Source organism: Homarus americanus, unplaced genomic scaffold (genome assembly GCF_018991925.1).
Source record: "Homarus americanus isolate GMGI-L3 unplaced genomic scaffold, GMGI_Hamer_2.0 scaffold54332, whole genome shotgun sequence".
Taxonomy (NCBI): Eukaryota; Metazoa; Arthropoda; class Malacostraca; order Decapoda; family Nephropidae; genus Homarus; species Homarus americanus.
In genome coordinates, this window is record NW_024744014.1 from 920,489 (window position 1) to 943,926 (window position 23,438).

At 41.8% G+C, this 23,438-nt stretch overlaps 1 protein-coding gene across 1 annotated transcript; it reads right to left on the minus strand.

Annotated features, from left to right (window-relative positions):
- Positions 1-291: 291 nt before the first annotated feature.
- Positions 292-19,903, minus strand: LOC121877614 (glucose dehydrogenase [FAD, quinone]-like; the record flags this gene model as incomplete). The annotated part of the gene is made up of 14 exons (XM_042383418.1): positions 292-502; positions 1,613-1,761; positions 2,052-2,122; positions 3,123-3,300; positions 3,643-3,803; positions 4,481-4,631; positions 5,700-5,813; positions 7,827-7,883; positions 14,872-14,993; positions 17,718-17,852; positions 18,373-18,389; positions 18,739-18,981; positions 19,204-19,325; positions 19,688-19,903. Coding segments are annotated over 14 exons (1,884 nt in total), but the record flags the coding sequence as incomplete, so codon positions are not given.
- Positions 19,904-23,438: the final 3,535 nt, after the last annotated feature.

The window sequence follows — 23,438 nt, forward strand, 5'->3', positions numbered from 1 at the left end:
CCCTGGACAAGGCAGGCTCTTGTCAGTGAGAGTTCTAGTGAGACATCTGCAGTAGTAGTAAGTTGCCTCTTTCCTGTGACCATTAAATGAGAATTCTACTTCAATCATTTGTTGCAGAAGTAGAAACTTTACCTTAGGTAATCATTTTCATTATTTTCTCGGATATGGTGAGTAGTACAGAGGGTATATTCTTTGTGGCTAAGGATTTCATAATGGAATTAATAATAAGTATGCATATAATTATGACATAACATGAGAATTTAAACTGTTTTAGGTACTGTAACTGATATCAACAGATGAATACTTATTTATTATACAGTATTTACATGAATATTATGCGATGAAGGTTTTTTGCTAAACATCTATTTCAACATCCCAGTCACTCTTGATGAGGTCAGTGGCTTTTTCCGCAATCATGATGGTTGGAATGTTGGTACTGCCAGAAACAATGACTGGCATGATGGAGGTGTCCACCACTCGCAGACCAGACACTCTGTAGACCCTAGGATGATACAGCTCATTTTAGATTACCACCACTGGTAAGACATCATTGCTCTAGGATAAGAAAGGCCATTTTGATCAACGCCTTAAATACTGAAAAGTTTTAAGGTAATAAAAATTATGTAATTTCATTAATATTCCCCAAAACTGTATATCCTTGAGATGCTGTATAACAGGTCATGTAAGAATGCCATCACCTGAAAAGGGTTGTTTACAAAGAGTTATGTAGTTCCACAAGATAGTTTGCTACTCATAATGATGATCAGGACAGAATGGTGTATGCTAATTTGAGAAATTAAACTTCAAATGGAAAATGGCTGAGAGAGCTACAGTCAAAGGGAGCACATTATCAGTTGCAAGGATGGCCACAATAATGGGTGGTAAGGTTAGATGTAAAGGAATGCATCTTAGCCATACTAAAGGTGTACTGTACCATATACCCCAGCACAATGGAAATACTGTACCGGCCCAATCCAAACTGCATGTAACAAAGATCTGGGTATTTATGTTGATAATAGAACTGAAATTCTCCGATTGTTGTGACAGTAAATGAATCTTGCGATAATCACTCTTCAAAGGATTTGTCTTCCTACATGGAATAATATAATTCTACTTATTGAGACAAACTTCAGTGTTTACAGCTGCCCAGTTTATATTATAGGGGAGCAAGAGAGGAATTAACTGAGGTGTATAAATATTTTGATTGGTGCTGTTGTACTCGGCCAAATGTACAAATCTGAAATTGGTTGATGAACATTACTGTATGTGACAGTTTTAATTTAAAAAAGCTACATCACAGAAATCTGTCGGAGCTAATTCCTTTGGGATAAGAACTGTTAATTTATAAAATAATCTACCAAAGAATGTTGTGGTAGCACCAAATGTGACATTTTCTTTTAAGTTCAGATACACTCAAGAGCCTGTTTAAGTCCAATGGTGTAAAACTGAGAAGCTACTGTCTAACTGTACTGTACTGTATTGTACTGTACCTGAAGCACTTGGATTATTAACTGTATACCATGTTTTTGTTAAAGGCTGCTCTCTCTTTCTAAGAATTTTTTGCGTGATTTTGATGTTTATAGTTGATAAATAAGGTAGATGGATATCTCACCTGAGCCTATCATCCACTACAGCAAGAGGGTCAGTGGTTGGACCCATCTTGCAAGTGCCAGCAGGGTGCCAGTATGAAGAGGCCATATGTTGCACATAGCAGATGAAATACTTGTTTCTGTGTGCAACCGATTCACATCCAGGTACTGCCTGGGATTGGACATGAGGAACAAATCACGAATACAATATAATCTAAATATACTGTACATATATACAGTATATCTTAATCTATATGGTCTTATACACAGGAATGAAAACTTAATTTTTTTTATTTTTGTTCTTCCTGTTAGATAATCAAAAGATTATATAATACAGTAAAATGTTAATGAAAATAAGAGAAGAGGTAATGAATTTTTGGGGGGAATTTACCAAGATCAATATTTAACTTGAATAATTGGTTAAGTTTCATACAAACTGTAAATGTTGAGATGGAACCTTACTTTATTGTAAAAAGTGGCTCCTTGACTCTTGAGGGCCGAAGTCTCTCCCAGTTGTAAGGCGAATCTTACACCTATAAAGGAAAGAAAGTTGATGAGTGATATTCCTTGTAACGGATCGACAAGCTTGTGAACCTTACAGTGATGTAAAAAGTATGAAATGTCAGAAATTATTCCACCCTCACCCATACTAAAACTATCTTCTCATTGTCCATTGCAAAGGAAATGTAGGCTTTATGGGGTATAAGAGGTCTGCTTTCCAATGATATCAATTGTGTTCCTAAAATTCCAAGTTATGTCCTAATGTATTTAGCTTTTTAAGAAGTAAGAGGGTAAATTTGACCTCCATCTGATTCGTCCAGTGAAATCCAACAAACAACAACTGTCTGAGTAATGCCAAACTTGATATACCATGGGGGTCTGTGATTATGAACATCCCCATATACTCATAGAAAAGCTGCTCAATATCTGACTGAAATGAAATTCAGGTTTTAGGGGTGCTGACAGGTCTAGTGTTAGAAAGAATCATTTCTAATCTTAATGCTCCATTTTTCTTAACCCCAAATTTTATGAAGAAAAAATGGTCATCATGAACAACAGTGTCTGTTGCAAAACTGTCTCCCTCTCTTTCCACCCAGAGATCAACCCTCTAGATTCACTGGTCATGTTGATATCTATGTAACACTGCTTATTGTCTACAATGGGATCTCATCACTATAGTATTATCTTTTTGTCTGACTCAACTTATCTTTCACTCACTTGCAACAAGTAGTTTAGAGTAACTAACTCCTCTCATGTCTTTTAACTAAATGTATTTACAGTAATTTGTTTATATCAATCATCTACTGTATTGTCAACCAAGTGCTGTACTGGCATTACTATGATAGCTTCATATTTCTTGTTACTTAGACTTCAAGTCTGCTGGATACCAAGGCAATGTATAAACCGGTTACATCGGAGAAACGTTTATATTAACCGGAATACAAGGCAATCACTCATCATGGTTGGGATACAAGTGTGCATTGCCTCACTAACCTCCAATAACAAGAACAAAATACTGTATACAAATCTCACCTTTGGCCAGTGTTAGCAGATCTTCCTTGTCACTGAGGAACTTGGGATCAATGACAGGTTTGTCTTTGGGGTTGCTTGACTTGAGAGTGATTGTCCCACGGCTCTTAGGGCGCAGGAGGGACACCATTAGAGTGAAGCCCGTTTGACCAAATATTTGTGAGTAATAGCTCAAATATTTCTGTGAAGACAACATTTTTTAGATGTAAGTTAAAACTATAAAGTACATCGCTTTGTATGAAATTGTTTTAAATAGTGTACTTTACGAGTACAGTGAGTGGTGCTTAGTTTTATCCACTAAAGAAGGAAAGTACCACAATACTGTACTGTACCTTATTTTATATTTCATTTATGTTCTACTTCAGAATAGTTGGTGATTACATATGGAATAGAGAGTTAAGAGCCTAAGATGAAATATGAGAGGGATGATGTGTTAGTTGATCAGGTAACCCTAAAGAAATACTGCACTCTACATTTACTACCATGGTGGTAAATATCAACACTAGAGAGAAAAAAAACTTACCATTTGATCCATTCCATAAATGTAAGGGATAAAGAGTCCATGATCACCATGGAAGGAGGTGGGGGAGAGGTAGAGCTGTATATCTGGGTATTGTGGGTCGCCTCCTCCCATCACCTTGACCCAGGCACTGCCATAGTCCCCCATGGGTGCTGAGTAAGGCCCTGTGGTTCATAATGATTACACTCTTAACTATCAGGAATTCATCAGACTCTTTAACTACATACAGGGTGGTTCACATTATTTGAACCACACAGGAAATAAGAGAATTTTCAAAACAATAAATTCATCAAATCTCTCATTTCCTTATCCTCCGTCACCTAACCCTGTTTGGTTCCATTTATACTATATTAAACTCCCTGTACATGAAGAACAACCATAAACCTCATTCAGGAGATGGCTTACAAATTTATATCAAAGTCAAACAAGAGAGATATTTAATTTTTGAGATCTGATTATTATTTAACACGAGTAAACCTACTGACTGAGAAGTTAGTAAGCCAATATAAATTAATTTGGACAACCCTGTATTTTGAAGCATGATGAATTCCAAAACTTTAGCTAAATAAAACACATAAGTAACAACACACCATTATAGAGTATAAACCCAAGCCTTACAATCAATTACCCTTTGTCTGTGCCTTAAGTGTATTTAATTAATTTATAAAGTGAACAAGCTGATACACACATGTCCACATTAAACAGTGAACAAGGAAATTTAGTATAAGTGACCTTTGACCAATGGCATTCATATGTTGCTAAAGTCTACACATCTACATAGAACAGTACCTATTATAGCTCAGTATCCATTCATCTAGTCTCAAGGGACATAGAAATTTACCTTCTTTGTACATGACATAATCGTCCAGGGCACTGGTGTCGAAGAGTGAAGCCAAGGAGGCAGTGTTAGGGATAGTCCAGGTGAGACCGTACACACCCAGGTGGTCCTGCAGGTTCTGGCCCACACCCGGAACATCAGCCACCACCTCCATCTGCACCACATCTACTGTTACTTTACATACTGTACTTATTATTATTGTATAGTTATATATCATTCACTTTATCAGCTTACTAGTCATTCATTTTATTTTTGTCGCCATCTGTTACCTTCCTTACCTGGATTTGATTTAGTTGTCTAGTACTGTACTGTAATTCTTTACTTTCCTAGTACAGTACCTATATTACTTTTATTTACCCAGTGTTATTTAAGATGTCTAGTGTTACATTACCTCCCAATCATTATTTAGGTTACCTTTTTTACTTGATCTTTTCTCCACTCATCCAGGTTTCCTTCATTCATTCAGCATTATTCTATTCATCCAAGTTAGTTTATTCGTCAGTTTTATATCACATTGTTTTGAATACTGTCAGAATACCTGTGAAAGGGATGCAAAACTCCATTGGGGTACAAGAGCAACACTGAATTCACACCTTGAAGACCCACATTTAGAACTGATATTTACAAGGGTGTTCTCTGATCTGGTGTCTTCATGATTACCTATTATATCGTCATAAGATCCCAGACTTATTTAACATATTAGATGTCAACCTTAAATGCTGTAGGTGCATGGAATAATGGATTACCTTCAAAGTTGTTTCCTGCATAATCCTTTAACTGGGAATGAAAAATTATCTTTATAAAGTCATTTAATATTTGCCCTGCATCTTAAGCTTGTAGTACTGTTTCTGTATCAAGCCAACTCTCATTATTGAACAAGGTGGCTATTGTTAAGCCTCCTTTCATATTATGTTATCCTTATAAAGCTCCTGATATTCCTCCACACAAGTCTACTTCCTCAGTTTACCATTCTTCTTCATAATTAGTCATACCTCTTGCTATTCCATGTACAGTATCTCTTGCACAGATATTTAGTCATCCATTCCTTATTCATCCTTTATCCATTGCATCCATATACAGTTCTTTACTTTTCATTCTATATCTGTTTCTCCAATTTTCCCATATCTGTTCACTCTGTATAGCATCGCTCCTTTATCAATTTTCTCAGGTAAAAATCACCTCAAAATTTGGTAATATGCAGCATGGATTTTAGAGGACTAACCTGATGGCTGTATAGCTGCTCACTGGGGCCAACACCAGATAACATGAGTAACTTTGGGGAGGCAAGCGCCCCAGCACACACTATCACCTCCTTCTTTGCACCTACTTCAAACACCTGGGAGAGAGACAGCAGATATAGTGGTTTAATTTTGTTTTTATCAAGGGGCAGGGAACCTAGTGATATGGATTACTCTTTTAAGGAGAAAAATACATGTATTTATATTTTTAAAAATTACCCAAATTGTAAATCAGTGCAGGTAACAAATACATTATGTGTACCGTATGTTTATCGAACAGTACGTCCCTACCTGTACAGTACAGGTATCCCCCGATCTACAATCTCCTTATCTACAATATTCCACTTTAACGATGGCGATGTATTAAGACCACCCCCCCCCTATTTATGATGTAAATAATCCACATGAACGATAGTCATTTTCTCTCAATGCATTTGTCAGCTGCCAAGCGGCCCTCTGGTGCACTATAGTCCAGCACATTGTTCCGTGGTGATCGTATCTGCCCATGATAGTGTAGCTCAAAGATTATTGGTCAGTATCAGTGATTTTTTTATTTATTTATTTACTTTTTTTATTTTATTCTTCAGTGAGACGACATCACTAATGTTTACATTGTACTCTGTTTTGGTGACTGTGAAATTATTTTTGCTATGATTTTTGTGACTATAAAGTGCTTTACTTCTGTTGTTATGAACATGGTGTAAGCAGTGTCGGTGGCTATGATTGTTTTTACATTATCATTGGTGTTTTTGTTTTCCCAATACAATTACAGGACATTACTAATGTTCAGATTATACTTAGTTCTTCTGATTGTGATAAGTGCTTTCACTCTCTTTTTGTGACTGAAGTGAGCAGTGTAACTTTGAAAATGGTTAACAAGTGTGTTGCTGTGAGTCCTGCTTCTGGGGAGGCCAAGGCACCGAGGAAAACTGTCTCTCTGAAGGTGAAGCTTGACATTATGAAGCAGCAAGAGAGAAGTGAAGGAGTGTGCTATATTGCTCGCACTCTTGGCCTAGTCCAGCCTCGAAGTGGACATGTGATAACAACCAGGCTTGTTCATAGTGATGTGGTGAGTTGTTTAATAGTGTTTTAGTGATAGTGTAGGAATTTTATTTTCGGTGATACATGTGGGTGTCGGACTGGCTGGGAATGTATTCCATTGAACCTCATGTTATAATGATCCCAATCTATGAACGTAACCCCCATCCAGGGCCGGATTAAGCTTAAGAGGGGCCTGAGGCACAGATCAACTTGGGCCCCTCTACCCTCAAGGTATACAGTACAGTATATATATAGCAAGAACAAAATATACCAAAATTTATCAATGATTTCATCAATACAGTATTAAGCTTCTGCAAAATAACACATTCAATGTTCATAAGAGACAGAAAATTGAGACGTTGCTAGGACATCGTTGAACGAAGTTCATGTTTTATGCGCTTCAACTTCGAGAATGTTTGGATTTGGGGGCCCCTTAGAGTCGGGGGGCCTAAGGCCAGTGCCTCATGTTTAATCCGGCACTGCCCCCATCGTAGATCAGGGGATACCTTACTGTACTTTTATGAGATTTATAGCACACAATAGTGTCAATAGGGTTGTCTACATTAATTATAGGGCAATTCAGTACAGTACACATTTGAGATTGTTTATCAGATTTCATCATACATCCAATAATATTAGTTTTTAGTGGACTGATAGAGTATTCTGAACTTAAAATGAGCCTCAGCCTTTTAATAAAATACACTACACAATAAAGTATCAATTATTCAGTAGCCAGTGGGATAAGACAATTGTTTATAGAAATTTTGTATAGATTTAAAAACAAGGATTGCCTTAAATGAAAAAAATAGCACTGCATATAATATTTAGTAATATGTGAGGTAAACGTAAAGACACCAAAAACCTTAAAAAATAATAAAATAAGCAGTTTGTTGAATCACAGCCTATATTGGGGAATTTAAACAATTTTAGATAAAAGCATTCAACCTTTCTTACACAGAATGAACAACAGTTCAAGCAAATTTGACACTTAAACTACAAGCGATAAATTATTTGAGGTCATGGGTCACCTAGAGGTCAACTTACTTCCCCACACACTAAAGTCAACTCACCTCTCCCTCATATTCAAAGACCACACCTTTAGCCTTTTTATCGTCGTCAAATTCAATCTGCAGAAAATAAGAGATTTTTTAATTTTTTGCATTGTTTTAGTTCCTTATTCTCCAAACTAATATCTTTTATGTCACCTTCTGAGAATTGACAGGGAAAACTTTGCTTCTCTGATCTCGCTTATACTGTATAACTTAGTGATTCAGTAGTGTGAATTTACTATATACTACTAATACACTGAGAAACACAAGTACTGTATAAGTTTTGTACTATGGGGTGTAGAGGCGTGTCTATATGGTGGTACTGTAGGGTGTAGAGGCGTGTCTATATGGTGGTACTGTAGGGTGTAGAGGCGTGTCTATATGGTGGTACTGTAGGGTGTAGAGGCGTGTCTATATGGTGGTACTATGGGGTGTAGAGGCGTGTCTATGGTGGTACTGTGGGGTGTGGGGTGTGTCTATATGGTGGTACTGGGGTGTGGGGGTGTGTGTCTATATGGGTGGTACTGTGGGGTGTGGGGTGCCATCTGCTGGTGGTACTGTAGGGTGTAGAGGCGTGTCTGTATGTGGTGGTGCTGTGGGGGTGTGGGGTGTGTCTATATGGTGGTACTGTGGGATCAGCCAGAGGCGTGTGTGTCTATATGGTGGTACTATGGGGTGTAGAGGTGTGTCTATATGGTGGTACTGGCAAGATTGTGGGGTGTGTCTATATGGTGGTACTGTAGGGTGTGGGGTGTGTCTATGGGTGGTACTGTAGGGGTGTGGGGGTGTGTCTATATGGGTGGTACTGTAGGGTGTAGAGGTGATGGTCTATATGTGGTGGTACTGTAGGGGTGTGGGGGTGTGTCTATATGGTGGTACTGTAGGGGTGTAGAGCGTGTCTATATGGTGGTACTGTGGGGTGTAGGGTGTGTCTATATGGTGGTACTGTAGGGTGTGAGGTGTGTCTATATGGTGGGCACTGTAGGGTGTGGGGAGTGTGTGTGTCTATATGGTGGTACTGTAGGGTGTAGAGGTGTGTCTATATGGTGTGGTACTGTAGGGTGTAGGGTGTGTCTGTGGTGGTGCTGTAGGGGTGTGGGGGTGTGTCTATATGGGTGGTACTGTGAGGGTGTGGGGTGTGTGTCTATATGGTGGTACCACTTGTGGGGTGTAGAGGTGTGTGTCTATGTGGTGGTACTACTTGGGGTGTAGAGGTGTGTCTATATGGTGGTGGGGTGTAGAGGCGTGTCTATATGGTGTTACTGTAGGGGTGTGGGGTGTGTCTATGTAATTGGTGTAGGGTGGGGATGTGTCTATATGGTGGTGCTGTGGGGTGTAGGGCGTGTCTCTTAGTGTGGTACTAGGGTGTGGGGTGTGTCTATATGGTGGTACTGTAGGGTGTGGGGTGTGTGTCTATATGTGTGCTGGGGTGTAGAGTGACTGCTCTATATGGGTGTGGTACTGTAGGGGTGGGGTGTGTCTATATATGGTGGTACTGTGGGGTGTAGGGGTGTGTCTATATGGTGTGGTACTGTGGGGTTGTGGGGTGTGTGTCTATATGTTGGTACTGTAGAGATTGTGAGGTGTGTCTATATGGTGTGGTACTGTAGGGGTGTAGAGGTGTGTCTATATGTTGGTACTGTAGGGTGTAGGGAGTGTGTCTATGGTGGTACTATGGGGGTGTGGGGTGTGTGTCTCACTATGGTGGTACTGTAGGGGTGTAGGGGTGTGTCTATATGGTGGTACTGTAGGGTGTGGGGGTGTGTCTATGGTGGTACTATGGGGTGTGGGAATTGTGTCTATATGGTGGTACTGGGGTGTAGAGGCGTGTCTATATGGTGGTACTGGGGTGTGGTTGTCTGTAATAAGGTGGTACTGTAGGGTGTAGAGGCGTGTCTATAGGTGGCACATAGGGTGTAAGGGTGTGTCTATATGGTGGTACTGTAGAGGGTGTAGAGGGTGTGTCTATATGGTGGTGCTGTAGGGTGTGGGGTGTGTCTATGGTGTGGTACTGTGGGGTGTGGGGTGTGTCTATATGGTGGTGCTGTGGGGTGTGGGGTGTGTCTATATGGTGGTGCTGTGGGGTGTGGGGTGTGTCTATATGGTGGTGCTGTGGGGTGTGGGGTGTCTATATATGGTGGTACTGTAGGGTGTGGGGTGTGTCTATATGGTGGTACTGTGGGTGTAGAGGTGTGTCTATATGGTGGTACTGTAGGGGTGTGAGATGTGTCTATATGGTGGTACTGTAGGGGTGTAGGGGTGTGTCTATATGGTGGTACTGTGGGTGTAGGGTGTGTCTATAATTGGTACTATGGGGTGTAGAGGTGTGTCTATGGTGGTACTATGGGGTGTAGAGGCGTGTCACCATGGTGGTACTGTAGGGTGCAGTGTGTCTATATGGTGGTACTATGGGGTGTACAGTGTGTGTCTATATGGTGGTACTATAGGTGTAAGCGTGTCTATATGGTGTTGGTACTATGGGGTGTAGAGGTGTGTCTATATGGTGGTACTGTAGGGTGTGGGGAATTGTGTCTATATGGTGGTACTGTAGGGTGTAGAGGTGTGTCTATATGGTGTGGTACTGTGGGGTGTAGAGGTGTCTATATGGTGGTACTGTGGGGTGTAGGGCGTGTCTATATGGGTGGTACTGTGGGGTGTAGGGGTGTGTCTATGGTGGTGCTGTGGGGTGTGGGGTTGTGTCTATATGGTGGTGCTGTGTGGGGTGTGAGGAATTGTGTCTGCTCTTGGTGGGTACTGTGGGGTGTGGATGTGTCTGCCTATGGGTGGGGTGTGGGGATATATATGTGTGGGGTGTGAGGTGTGTCTATATGGTGGTACTGTAGGGTGTGGGGTGTGTCTATGTGGTGGTACTGTAGATGTAGGGTGTGTCTGCTGGTGGTACACTGTAGGGGTGTAGGGGTGTGTCTCACGGGTGGTGCTGTGGGGTGTGAGGTGTGTCTATATGTGGGTATGAGGGGCGTGTCTATGGTGGTGCTGTGGGGTGTGGGGTGTGTCTATGGTGGTGCTGTAGGGGTGTGGGGGTGTGTCTATGTGGTGGTGCTGTGGGGTGTGGGGTGTGTCACTGGTGGTGCTGTGGGGTGTGGGGTGTGTCTATAGTTGGTACTGTAGGGTGTAGAGGTGTGTGGTTGGTGCTGTAGGGGTTGTGGTGTCTCTGTGGTGTGCTGGGGTGTGGGGAGTGTGTCTATATGGTGGTGCTGTGGGGTGTAGAGACCATCTATGGTGGTGCTGTAGGGTGTAGAAGTGTGTCTATATGGTGGTACTGGGGTGTGGGGTGTGTCTATATGGTGGTGCTGTAGAGTTGACAGGGTGTGTCTCACTTTCTTCGTTGGTTGCTGTGCTTGTGAGATGTCAGAGGGTGTGTGATACTATCTGGTGGTACTGTGGGGTGTGAGGTGTGTCCTGTGGTGGGGTACTCTTGGGGTGTGGGGTGTGTCCTATGTGGGTGGTTTATGAGAGTAGGGAGTGTGTCTATATGGTGGTACTGTAGGGTGTAAGTGTATCTATATGAATTTGGTACTGTAGGGTGTAGAGGGATGTCTATATGGGGCCTGGTACTCTTAGGTATAGGGCGTGTCTCTATGGTGGTACTGTAGGGTGTAGAGGCGTGTCTATATGGTGGGCACCTGTAGGGTGTGTCTATATGGTGGTGTTACTGTAGGGTGTAGGGGGTGTGTCTATATGGTGGTGCTGTAGGGGTGTGGGGTGTGTCTGCCATTTGGTGCTGTAGGGGTGTGGGGTGTGTCTATATGGTGGGCTGGGGTGTGGGTGTGTCTATATGGTGGTGGTACTGTAGGGTGTAGAGGGGTCTATGGTGCTGGGGTGTGTGTCTGTGGTGCCTTGGGGTGTGGGGAGATGACCATCCTTGGACAGTGCTGTAGGGTGTAGAGGCGTGTCTATATGGTGGTACTGGGGTGTGGGGTGTGTCTATATGGTACCATAGGGTGTAGGGGTCTGTCTATATGTGGTGCTGTAGGGGTGTAGAGGTGTGTGTCTATATATGGTGGTGCGAGGGTGTAGAGGTGTGTCTATGGTGCTATGGGGTGTAGAGGTGTGTCTATATGGTGGTACTGTAGGGTGTGGGGAATTGTGTGTCTATATGGTGGTACTGTGGGGTGTAGAGGTGTGTCTATGGTGGTACTATGGGGTGTAGAGGTGTGTCTATATGGGTAGTGCACTGTAGGGGTGTGGTGTGTCTATATGGTGGTACTGTAGGGTGTGGTGTGTCTATATATGGGTGAACTGTAGGGTGTAAATTGTGTGTCTATATGGTGGTACTGTAGGGGTGTAGGGGTGTGTCTATGGTGGTACTGTAGGGTGTAGAGGTGTGTCTATATAAGGTAGTACTGTGGGGTGTGCAGTGTGTGTACATGGTTTTCTTAGGGTGTGGGTGTGTCCTATATGGTGGTACTGTGGGGTGTGAGGTGTCTATATGGTGGTACTACATGGGAATGCTGGGGTGTGCATCCTCCATAGAGTATTTTCCTTGGGGTGTGAGGTGTGTCCTATATGGTGGTACTGTGGGTGTGGTGCATGTGGTACTGTAGGGTGTAGGGTGTCTATATGGTGGTACTGTGGTGTAGAGGCGTGTCTATATGGTGGTACTGTAGGGTGTGGGGAATTGTGTCTATATGGTGGTGCTGTAGGGGTGTAGAAGTTGTGTCTATATGGTGTGGTACTGTGGGGTGCATGGGGTATATCTCCTCCATGGTGTACTGTCAGGGTGTAGAGGTGTGTCTATATGTGGTGGTACTATTGGGTGTAGGGACGTGTCTATATGGTGGTGTGCTGTAGGGGTGTGGGGGGGGGGGGGGGGGGGGGGGGGGGGGGGGGGGGGGGGGGGGGGGTCTGTATAGTCTGGTACTGTAGGGTGTAGAGGTGTGTCTATATATGTGGTGGTACTGTAGGGTGTAGAGGTGTGTCTATATGGTGGTACTGTAGGGTGTGGTGTGTCTATATGGTGGTACTGTAGGGTGTAGAGGTGTGTCTATATGGTGGTGCTGTAGGGTGTAGAGGTGTGTCTATATGGTGGGCACGTGGGGTGTGGGGAATTGTGTGTCTATGTGTTGGTACTGTGGGGTGTAAGTTGTGTCTATATGGTGGCACAGAGGGTGTAGAGGTGTGTCTATATGGTGGTACAGGGTGGGGTGTGTCTATATGGTGGTACTGTGGGGTGTGGGGTGTGTCTGTATATGGTGGTACTGTGCAGGGTGTAGAGGTGTGTCTATATGGTGGTACTATGGGTGTAGGGGTGTGTCTATATGGGTGGTACTGTAAATTATGGGATGTGTCTATATGGGTAATTGCATGGGGTGTAGAGGTGTGTCTATATGGTGGTACTATAGGTGTAGAAGCGTGTCTATATAATTGTGGCCTGCTGTATGTGGGGTGTAGAGGTGTGTCTATATGGTGGTGCTGTAGGAGTGTGAGAGTGTGTCTATATGGTGGGCACTGTGGGGTGTGGGGCGTGTCTATGGTGGTACTGTGGGTGTAGGGCGTGTCTATATGGTGGTACTGTGAGGTGTGGGGTGTGTCTATATGGTGGTACTGTAGGGGTGTGGGGTGTGTCTATATATGGTTGGTACTGTGGGGTGTGGGGTGTGTCTATATGGGTGGTACTGTAGGGTGTAGAGTGTGTCTATGGTGCTACATGGGGTGTAGAAGTGTGTCTATATGGTGGTTTTGCTTAGGGTGTAGAGGTGTGTCTATATGGTGGTACTGTAGGGTGTGGGGGCGTGTCCTATATGTGTGGGCACTGTGGTGCATGTGGTGTGCTCTATATGGTGGTACTGTAGGGTGTGGGGTGTGTCTATATGGTGGTACTGTAGGGGTGTAGAGTGTGTGTCTATATGGTGGTACTGTGGGGTGTAGAGGTGTGTCTATATGGTGGTACTGTAGGGTGTAAGTGTGTCTATATATATGGTGTTACTGTGGGGTGTAGAGGTGTGTCTATATGGTGGTACTGTAGGGTGTAGAGGTGTGTCTATATGGTGGTACTGTAGGGGTGTAGAGGCGTGTCTATATGGTGGTACTGTGGGGTGTGGGGTGTGTCTATATGGTGGTGCTGTGGGGTGTAGGGGTGTGTCTATGGTGGTGCTGTGGGTGTGGGGTGTGTCTATATGGTGGTACTGTGGGGTGTGGGGGTGTGTCTATATGGTGGTACTGTGGGGTGTGGGGTGTGTCTATATGTAATTTGGTACTGCTGGGGTGTGGGGTGTGTCTATATGGTACTGTAGGGTGGTGAGGTGTGTCTATATATGGTGGTACTATGGGGTGTAGGGGCACGATGTCTGTGTGGTGGTACTGTGGGGTGTAGAGGCGTGTCTATATGGTGGTACTGTAGGGGTGTGAGGTGTGTCTATATGGTGGTACTGTAGGGTGTAGAGGTGTGTCTATATGGGTGGTACTGTGGGGTGTGTAGAGGTGTGTCTATATGGTGGTATTTTCCTTGGGTGTAGAGGCGTGTCTATATGGTGGTACTGTAGGGTGTGAGGTGTGTCTATGTGGTGTGGTACTGCTTAGGGTGCTAGAGGTGTGTCTATATGGTGGTACCTTATCAAGGGTGTAGGGGTGTGTCTATATGGTGGTACTGTAGGGTGTAGAGGTGTGTCTATATGGTGGTACTGTAGGGTGTAGAGAGTGTCTATATGGTGGTGCACTGTAGGGGTGTAGGGGCGTGTCTATATGGTGGTACTGTAGGGTGTGGGGCGTGTCTATATGGTGGTACTGTAGGGGTGTGAGGTGTGTCTATATGGTGGTACTGTAGAGTTGTGAGGTGTGTCTATGGTGGTACTGTAGGGGTGTAGGGGTGTGTCTATATGGTGGTACTGTAGGGTGTAGGGGTGTGTCTATATGGTGGTACTGTGAGAGATTGGCAGGGTATGTCTATCTGTAGTGCTGTAGGGTGTAGAGGTGTGTCTATATATGGTGGTACTGTAGGGTGTAGAGGTGTGTCTGTGGTGGTACTGTAGGGTGTAGAGGAGTGTGTGTGTGTGTGTGTCTACCGCCACCATGATGGCACTAAGGTGGTGTGGTGGTGTGAGTCTACCTTGATGACGTAAGCACCATGCAGGATGTGGAGGTTGTCCCAGGCAGCAGCGGGTCTTAGGTAAGCCTCGGCAGTTGAAGATCGTAAACCGTTCCTTATATTGTAGTATGGCTCTGAAAACCCTACAAGAAGATGGGGCGTATTATTTTGATTAAAGAAGGGGAAATAAGATATGCGTTCTCTTGTATTTTATCATAATTAACCTCCCCTTGAAGCACCTACAGTATTTTTTATAGCAGTTTTTTTTATACCTTTCCCCTTGCTTTCTATACAGATTTAATTATATGCTTTGAACAAATGTATCGGTCACATGCCATCATTAGGTGTCTTGCAATAAAAAAGCGGAACTAAACAGAACATTTGTCTACATAAGTCGTAATAAAATTAATCAGATTTCAAAGATAATCCTTACGAAATTTTGTAGATTTTAGGTGATACAGTAAAATCATATACAATTCATCGTGTTTAGGTAAGTGTTTAATTATATGCGACTGGTATGAAATTACGAATCCAGGTAAAAAAGTCACAGGAAAAAGTCAGAAAAAAGTCAAATTTTGCTAGGAAAAAAGTCAGGAAAAATAGTCACATTTCCTTTTAACACCATAGATACTGTAGAGTATCTGTCTCTTACATTAGATCAGTTTAAATCAAATATTACTGATATCACTGATGTCAATATCTGAAAACCGAACCTAACCACTAACCTTGTTGTCAGTTAATAGCGACTTAAATACATTTATACTTTAATTAGTATTTCTATGGTATTAAAATGTGACTTTTCTGACTTTTTTCCTAGCCAAATTTTGACTTTTTCTGACTTTTTCCTAGCAATTTGACTTTTTCCTGTGACTTTATTACCGTTAATTTACTGTATATAAAAAGGAAAAAGACGGCTACTCAATTCAGAGACTATAATAATAAATGGCCGTTTCTCCCGTTCTAATTAAAATACTATAGAATTCCTATTATAATATTAATTTTGAAATAACACTGTAATTTGCGTAGTCGTTACTAACTGTCTAACCTGCCAGACAACTGAACTGGAAGTGCAACTCACAATTCACTTGTTTATTTTACATAACAGTAAAGTTACTCCCACGAACCTGATAATTATGAGAACAGTACTTAAGGAAATTCTAACTAATGGATCAATCATCACGAAAATCAATATGTTTTGTTAAGTCTTTGTAATATTTTAAAATAACTATTAGCATTGTATAAACCTGTTGACGGGGGTTACTGGCTGAGCAAGAATCTGGGGCAAACTAACCTAAATATACCGTTGTTGTATCGCAGTAACTACATTAGGATAGGGTAGGTTCTTTTAATATATATTTTTTTTAATTCCACATTTTCCTTTTGCTCCGTCGGTATTGTCAAAGTGTTATTCTGCATTGTAATATCCCAGCTGATCCCCTAGTGAGGATTGGCAACGCTAAATGGTAAACGCTGGTGTGTAGCCAACCGTACTTCTTCCTCGCACCTACATACGGGGCCTTAGCTAAAAGAGAATGGTTATGACAATTACTAACTAAGAGGTCGCTTCGTGATGAATTTAGACTCTTAATGGAGAGGATACTCCATTTGTTTAGTTAATTAGGTAGTTGTTATTTGTTTATTATTCATTAAGGTTAGGTTGGGTTAAAATTCATTTCCACGGAATGTGAATACAGTATTAACTGGTAAGAGGAGGAAAGCAAACTCCAGAAAAAATGCCTGTATTATTATCATTGTATTGAATCTTTTTCTAATATGAATATTTGAACAACATTTATTTTGACATACATACGAGCACCAATGCTTTTCATCTGAACGGGCGAAATAAAAATAGTTTTTCTCGCCCGTGTCGATGATTAATGTAGAAACAGGCTGGTATGACGTCATCAAAGGCTGTATGACGTCAGAGAAGACCGTCAAAACGGGCTATTGTGAACGGGCTTAAGTGTTTAGTGTTCTGCATATACACTGGTGTTAGGCCCTAAGGATTCACTTTCATTTAAGAAGTCCAAGGTCTTTTTGCCCTTGCACAGCTGCTAGAGTTTTGTAACAACTTGTTTGGTCTATAATAGATGCTCGATTCTTGCTTAAGTTGTATGATTTTCCGCAACTAATCATACAGGGCGTATATGAACAAACACTTTGTCTTATTTGTTTTTTTGTTGTTCGGAATGATTCATGATTTACCCAAGTGCTCCGGTCTAACCGGTATGTTCGGGTCGTACGTAACCAGTACGGGCGGGTCTTACCGCAAAGCTCCAGTCTTACCTAATTTTCCTTCAACCATCTGGAGCGGGAGAGTATTATAGGATGCGTGTCCCTCCGTAATATTTCTCTGTAGTGGTACAGTTGTGGAAATGTGTGCCTATCCCCCTGTGGTAATCCGTCTCTAAACGGCCAACCTATATAACCTATAAACTTATCCACTGATCACGTACGTCGTTACACGATAATACCCATTCATTCATGAACAGTGATACTACTACAGCAGCGGTGCCGTATGGAGACACGGGTTACCACGGGGGCGTAGAAACATTCCCGCAACTGTACAGGAGTAACTACAGAATGTGATCCGGGCATTACCTACCTATATGTGGTGTAAGGCAGATGCCGTATTCGTAAGTCCTTGGGTGTGTGGTATTTATACAAGAGTAATTTGTGCCTGTGTGCATTACCCTTGTTCGTGTTTGACTCACTAATGTGACTTCACCCAACTTTTCAGGTCGCACAAAATTTGTCTAATCGAACCTTGTTTGACTCTTGTTTTATCAACTGGTCGAGCCTTACTTATTACGTGTTGGCATTACATTCCAACTTCTTTTAATTTACCTCATTGCTGTTCGTCTTACCTAGTTGCTCTGGTCCGTTATAATCGATGATCTTGTAGCCTAGTTCTTGTCCCGCTGCGAGGAAGGCTTGGGACAGGTTGCCGGGGTTAGCCTTGGTACTCACCGCCATGGGGCCTCCTCGACCGTGGTAAAGCTCTGCAGTTAAGACAAAATTATTTAATAATGTGCCTATGTTCTTTATGTGTGATGTGTGGATGTTTGTATTTAGAACATTGGGACTAAGTTTATATTTGTCAAGTTTTGAAACATCTAATCTTAAAACACTCCATTCACAGACAAGGAAGTGTTTAATATGTGAAATTTTATCGAGAGGAAGAATGTGTATAATGTTATTTACCTTGATCATGACCTTTAACCTGAATTAACTAAAATATACAAATGCTGCAAGTTTGTGATTGAGTGTGAGAGCTCCAAGTGTTGGGCAGAGGAGACACTTGACAAAGCTTAAACAAATTTGACTGAAAATTAGAGGTGAACAAAACTTACAGACCAGACAGGTCATTTGACGGATTTTAGCTAAATAAATTATTTTTCTTTTGTAACAGTGGGGCTAATCTGGGGAGTGTAATAATAACCAGTGTTTTCGAAAGATCTCAAAGTTCACCTTCAAGTGCCTTCAGGGTTCACACGCCGACCACAACCCGACGAGGTTTACCACAAACTCGCTTTAAACTGTATGAGCAAACCGAGAATTGAAGCACCACTTTCACTACATGGTTTGGTTGCACTGGCGCGTGACAGCCTGCCGACGCGACTAAAAACTTGCTGTTATTGGGAACGAGACTTGTTTGTTTTTTATTTTTTGTTTCGTGTGATATTGAATGCCTCGATATAGTTAGGATATTCTTCTTAGGCTGCTAGTTGATACCAAGATGCCTTTCGTCTACACTTACTGTATTTCTTCCACCGAGTGTTTTTATTGTTTGATCATGAGTACGTGTCTGGTGTTGACCTTTTTTATGTGTGTTTCTGGAACAATTTTATCATAAAGACACTGTGAAACTTTGGACACATCACTCACTTTCTTATATGGTCACCAAGGAAGTTCTCCGCCTTCCTGAAGTAGAAGAGGACACTGCTGTAGTCCCAATCCTCGTTACCAAGTTCAGCCCAGTGGTCATAGTCCCGCCTGTTGCCACGGACGTACAGCATCCGCCGTGGTCGACCCCCCGCCCAACACCCGCGCGTGGGGGATGATCGCACGCTGATGAATGTAGTGGAGAACAGGTTTAAAGGTTGAGCAGTGATGACGTGTTTGTTAACTCTTCACCCAAAAAAACTGATGTTTATGATAGTATGAGTCAGTCCTTTGAGGGCTTCTTGACTAAACGATTAACTGTGCATGTACTGATGGAAGTTTTTAACGCAGCAAACAGTTCTTAGTTATTTATTCATGTCCTTTAATCTATCAACTCCTTTTGTCAAATCAGTACCTTAAGATGATTGGGCTGAACATAATGAAACACAGGAACGGTTCAGCAGTTACAGATTTTTAGCTAATTTGGTTACGAAGGTCAGCAGGTCACCATAACTTACTCTCAATATATCACGGAAATATCTTGTCCAATTAGTTACAGTACTTGACGTTACCAAGATCAAAGCTGTATACTTTGGTAAGTGGCAGTACACAATTCAGTATTCAAGCCTGATCATATATAATAATTCAGAAATATCCAATAAACTGCTTGAGTTAAGGCGAGTATCGTCAACAGTCTGTTATATCAAGTGTCTTAGTCGGCTGTCTGTCTGTTGGGGCCCCTGTCTCACCCTCTGCCAGGTGTCTGTCGCTCTGGTGTGACTTGTGGTGTCTTAGTAGGTCATTCATCTCAAGGTCGTCCGGCATAAATGAATGTTTTTGTTACAATGGCGTTTTTGGTAGTTTTATCTTTATTTCTTGCTTTTATGTACAGCTTATTGTGTGTGTGTGTGTGTGTGTGCGGTCAAGTCACATCAGTTCAGACAGTCAGTACCTGGCCTTCGAAGTTCTTGAGGCCGTGATACTGACGCTCTGTGACATAATCCCAGTTGTTGTTGCCACGGACGTAGCCGAAGGAGGCGAGGCCGGGTACGTAGGTCTCCGGGGGTGGGGGAGCTCCAGCCTCAAGCACCAGCACCTTCCACCAGCTCACTTCAGCCAGCCGCGACGCCACCACACTGCCAGCTGACCCCGCGCCCACTGCCGGGAAAAACGGAGACGATTACACTGCATTCTCGGTTTTATAGTTTCGATGTCAATAATTTTTTATGAGGTTCATGTTTTCTTGTTGATAGTTTATTTTGATTTTTATTAAATTTAGAAAACCCAATTTGCACAACGGTTTAAAAAGGTTCAGTATATAGTCTGATGTCTCGAAGTTTGGTGTGTAAATGCCAACTGGTCAGTCTCGGTGTTTTGGAAATGTTTCATGCATTCCCTATCTATCAGTGTAGATTGTTTTTGTTATAGGTGGGAAAGGATGTTATTGATCGCACTCACACACTTAACGTTATACGTTAACTTTGAGTGTCTTCAGAGGCTGATAGTTTAGATATTTTACATGTCAATCCAATTTTAAGTTATGTGGATCACTTTAATGTACCTCACTGCCTTTATCACTCATGCCACTTTGTGTCTATCATCTTGTTTTATAAATTTAAACTAACTTCACACACACTCAGGTACGACTACTTAGAGAATATCCAGTAGGAGCTCTTGCCACATGTTCTGATGAAACCAGTTGATCTTGTAGGACTTAATGATGAGGTGGGTGTTGGACGTAGGCTTGTCGCCGTCAGAGGAGTTACATCACAGCTGTATAAAAGTCTTGATAGTGACTTGAGAGACAAAATTACGTTACCTTTGATAGTGATGAAATACTGTATGAGTTACCTTTTTTCTAAGTAAAATGTCCACCCATGCGTTCTGTTATTAGTTGATTGCCATAGGAATCATTTAAACTGCTTCACCACTTAATATTATCTTTGTTATCCTGGATACTTAAATATTACCGCATTTAATATGGTAATTACGTGCTTTATTTATTGCGCTCTGACCCAGTGATAAAGCCTCATCTAATGTTTACGTACTCTGGAGACGCCATAGTCCCAGTTGCCGCCACATCGACTCTACGTACTTCCCAGTGATATTTGTAATTTGTTCATACATAATAAAAATAAACGAGAATTTTTAAAAATGACTTACGTTTTACCTTTTTTAATGCGTCATCTTTTTATCATTTATTGTTTATATTGTTTCTTAATGTATCATCTATATGACAATATGAATATGTAGTCATACGTATATCTATGATTTTCAACCAATCACAGTCACTGATTCATAAGGACGAGATATTGGCTGGTTTGAGTAAGGCTGGAGAAGACAATCATGTATACTGTGGTCTCGAGTTGGACCTTGAATTCGAGTAAGGTTTTAGAGATGGTGATTCTCGGTGTTTCTCAGGAGGTGTGTTTACATGCGTCTCCTGGGGTTACCTGGACCTCCTAGGATCACCTGTACCTCCTGGGGTCACCTGCATCTCCTAGGGTCACCTGCATCTCCTGGGGTCACCTGCAGGTAGACAGTATATATTACACATGAGTCACGATAATACACGTGTTTTAGTAATGTAAACAAAGAATGAATAAACGTGTCCGATTTGTTTGTAATTAAGGATACAAAAATAACAGAGTTGGTGGATGATTTGTTTGTAGTTATGGTTGTAACTTATTGGATATTAGTTCAAATATGATGATTTACAAGGTTTCATTTTTATGTCGTTTACTATTCATAACCGCAGTAAACTATACCCAAAATATGTAAGGTTAGGTTAGGTTGGAAGTCATGTTATTCATTTGTTGTATTATGATTACAGTATCATCCTTTAGACAGACCAGTTTAGTAGAAGCGACCTTAGGAGTAAAGGGAAGGTCAGTGTGGTAGGGATCTATAGAATTATAGGCGTAGCAAAAACAGTGTTCGGGTGGGGGAGCAGTGTGTGTGTGTCAAGTTTTTGCGCTAAAGAACACCCGTGCAAAGTTTATTAGAGGAGAACTTGTTTGTGTTAGTTATGAATTGAACAAAAACATATGATAGTGTAGAAAAATAAATAATATGGTAAGTATTAATGTGGAATAAATGTGAAACTGTTGATTACTATCCAGAGTGTGCGTTTTATGGAGGGTGAGTGAAATAGCGTTTAAGGGTTTTTTGTGGAAGAGGGAAACTGGTTCAGGGTGAAAGTGGGACTAGGTTGAGGATGTGTACTGTCATCATCGTCGCTTGGTATTTTCACACATATTGGGTATTGTAGTGCACCTGAGTCATGGCGGGGATTAGAGAATGAGACGGGAGGTGAAGTACTTAGGTGACGCTCCTCTAGTGGGGTTAAGGGTTAATTAAGCATACCAGATTCTGGTTTCAGATTGTTCCCCCCCAAATACACACACAGGGCTAGTTTATTGGGCACCCCTTACATCTTGTGTAAGGCGGAACGCAGAAGTAGGGAAGCGGAATTCCAAGTACGAGTTTAACCGATGAATATTAATATATATTTTATTGAGATAAATAACTTTATGTCAGATCACTAAAGATTCATTTGAAAAGATGAATAACTTGTTATCTGTTTCTTTATTGAAGGTGTAGTGGTGACCGCCGCCACTAGGGAGACTCATCTATCATCTCTGCTGGTACAGTAGACGTACAGTAAGTGTTGAATCATTACGTATTTATAAATTATTCGAACCAATGATTAAATGTGGTGTAAGAGATATAAGTGCTTGAGTTAAGAAAGTAAAATAAATTAGGTTTGAACTTAATGCAATAAAATGACACGTTCAACTGATAGTAAAATTATATATAGGAAAATAATGTGATAATGACATGTGAGGTGGAGTTTGTTACCACTGCCTATGAAGTGAAGCAACTGTGAAGATAATGTGTACAAGATAAAACGGGTTGAAGTGAGTGTCAACATGACGCAACAGACCCAGTAGTGGCTCACGGCAGCTGGCCATTTCACTCCATTCTACATACCTGTAATTTTACTCATCAACGGGGGAGGGGTGAGAGGACGCACCTGTTTCTGGTAGTCTCATTCAATCCTTGTATCACCTGGAGATTATCCCCCTAGTTTATTTCACCTTAAGATTACCCACCCTAACGTTAATCCGATCTAACTGAACGTACTATAATCCCCCCCCCCCCAGGTAGAATTAGGGTGTTTACTCATCAGGTGAAGTAAGCTAGGGGGCTAATCTTCAGGTGATCCCCATCTTGGAGCCCCAGTGACGTCCATAGATATCATCCACGTACTATACTGTATTAACTGCACTGAAACATTGTAAGATGTATGCACGCGTCTTCACTAAGGGGGGGGGGGGAACTTGACCGCCTGAGGACGATTAATTTCCAGGTGTGGCGTACAACTTGTGGTCTAGACACTCTCTGGTTAGGTTACGTTATGTAGGTTAATAAGTCGGAGGTTAGGTTAGGTTTGTGAGAGTTAGATTTTAAGCTTACAGTGGTAGGTGTGGGACATGGTGTTACAAGTAATTAAGGATATGTAGATATTAATCCCATAGTGGTCCAGTGGATAACTTGGTGACCTGGGTTCGATTTCCGGCACCCAGAGGTGAAAATTGTTTACTCACTCACTCATTCACTCACAGGTAATCATCAAGACACAATGACTACTGACAAAGGTGGTTAATAAGGGTATGACGTAACACACTATATGAAAGTTG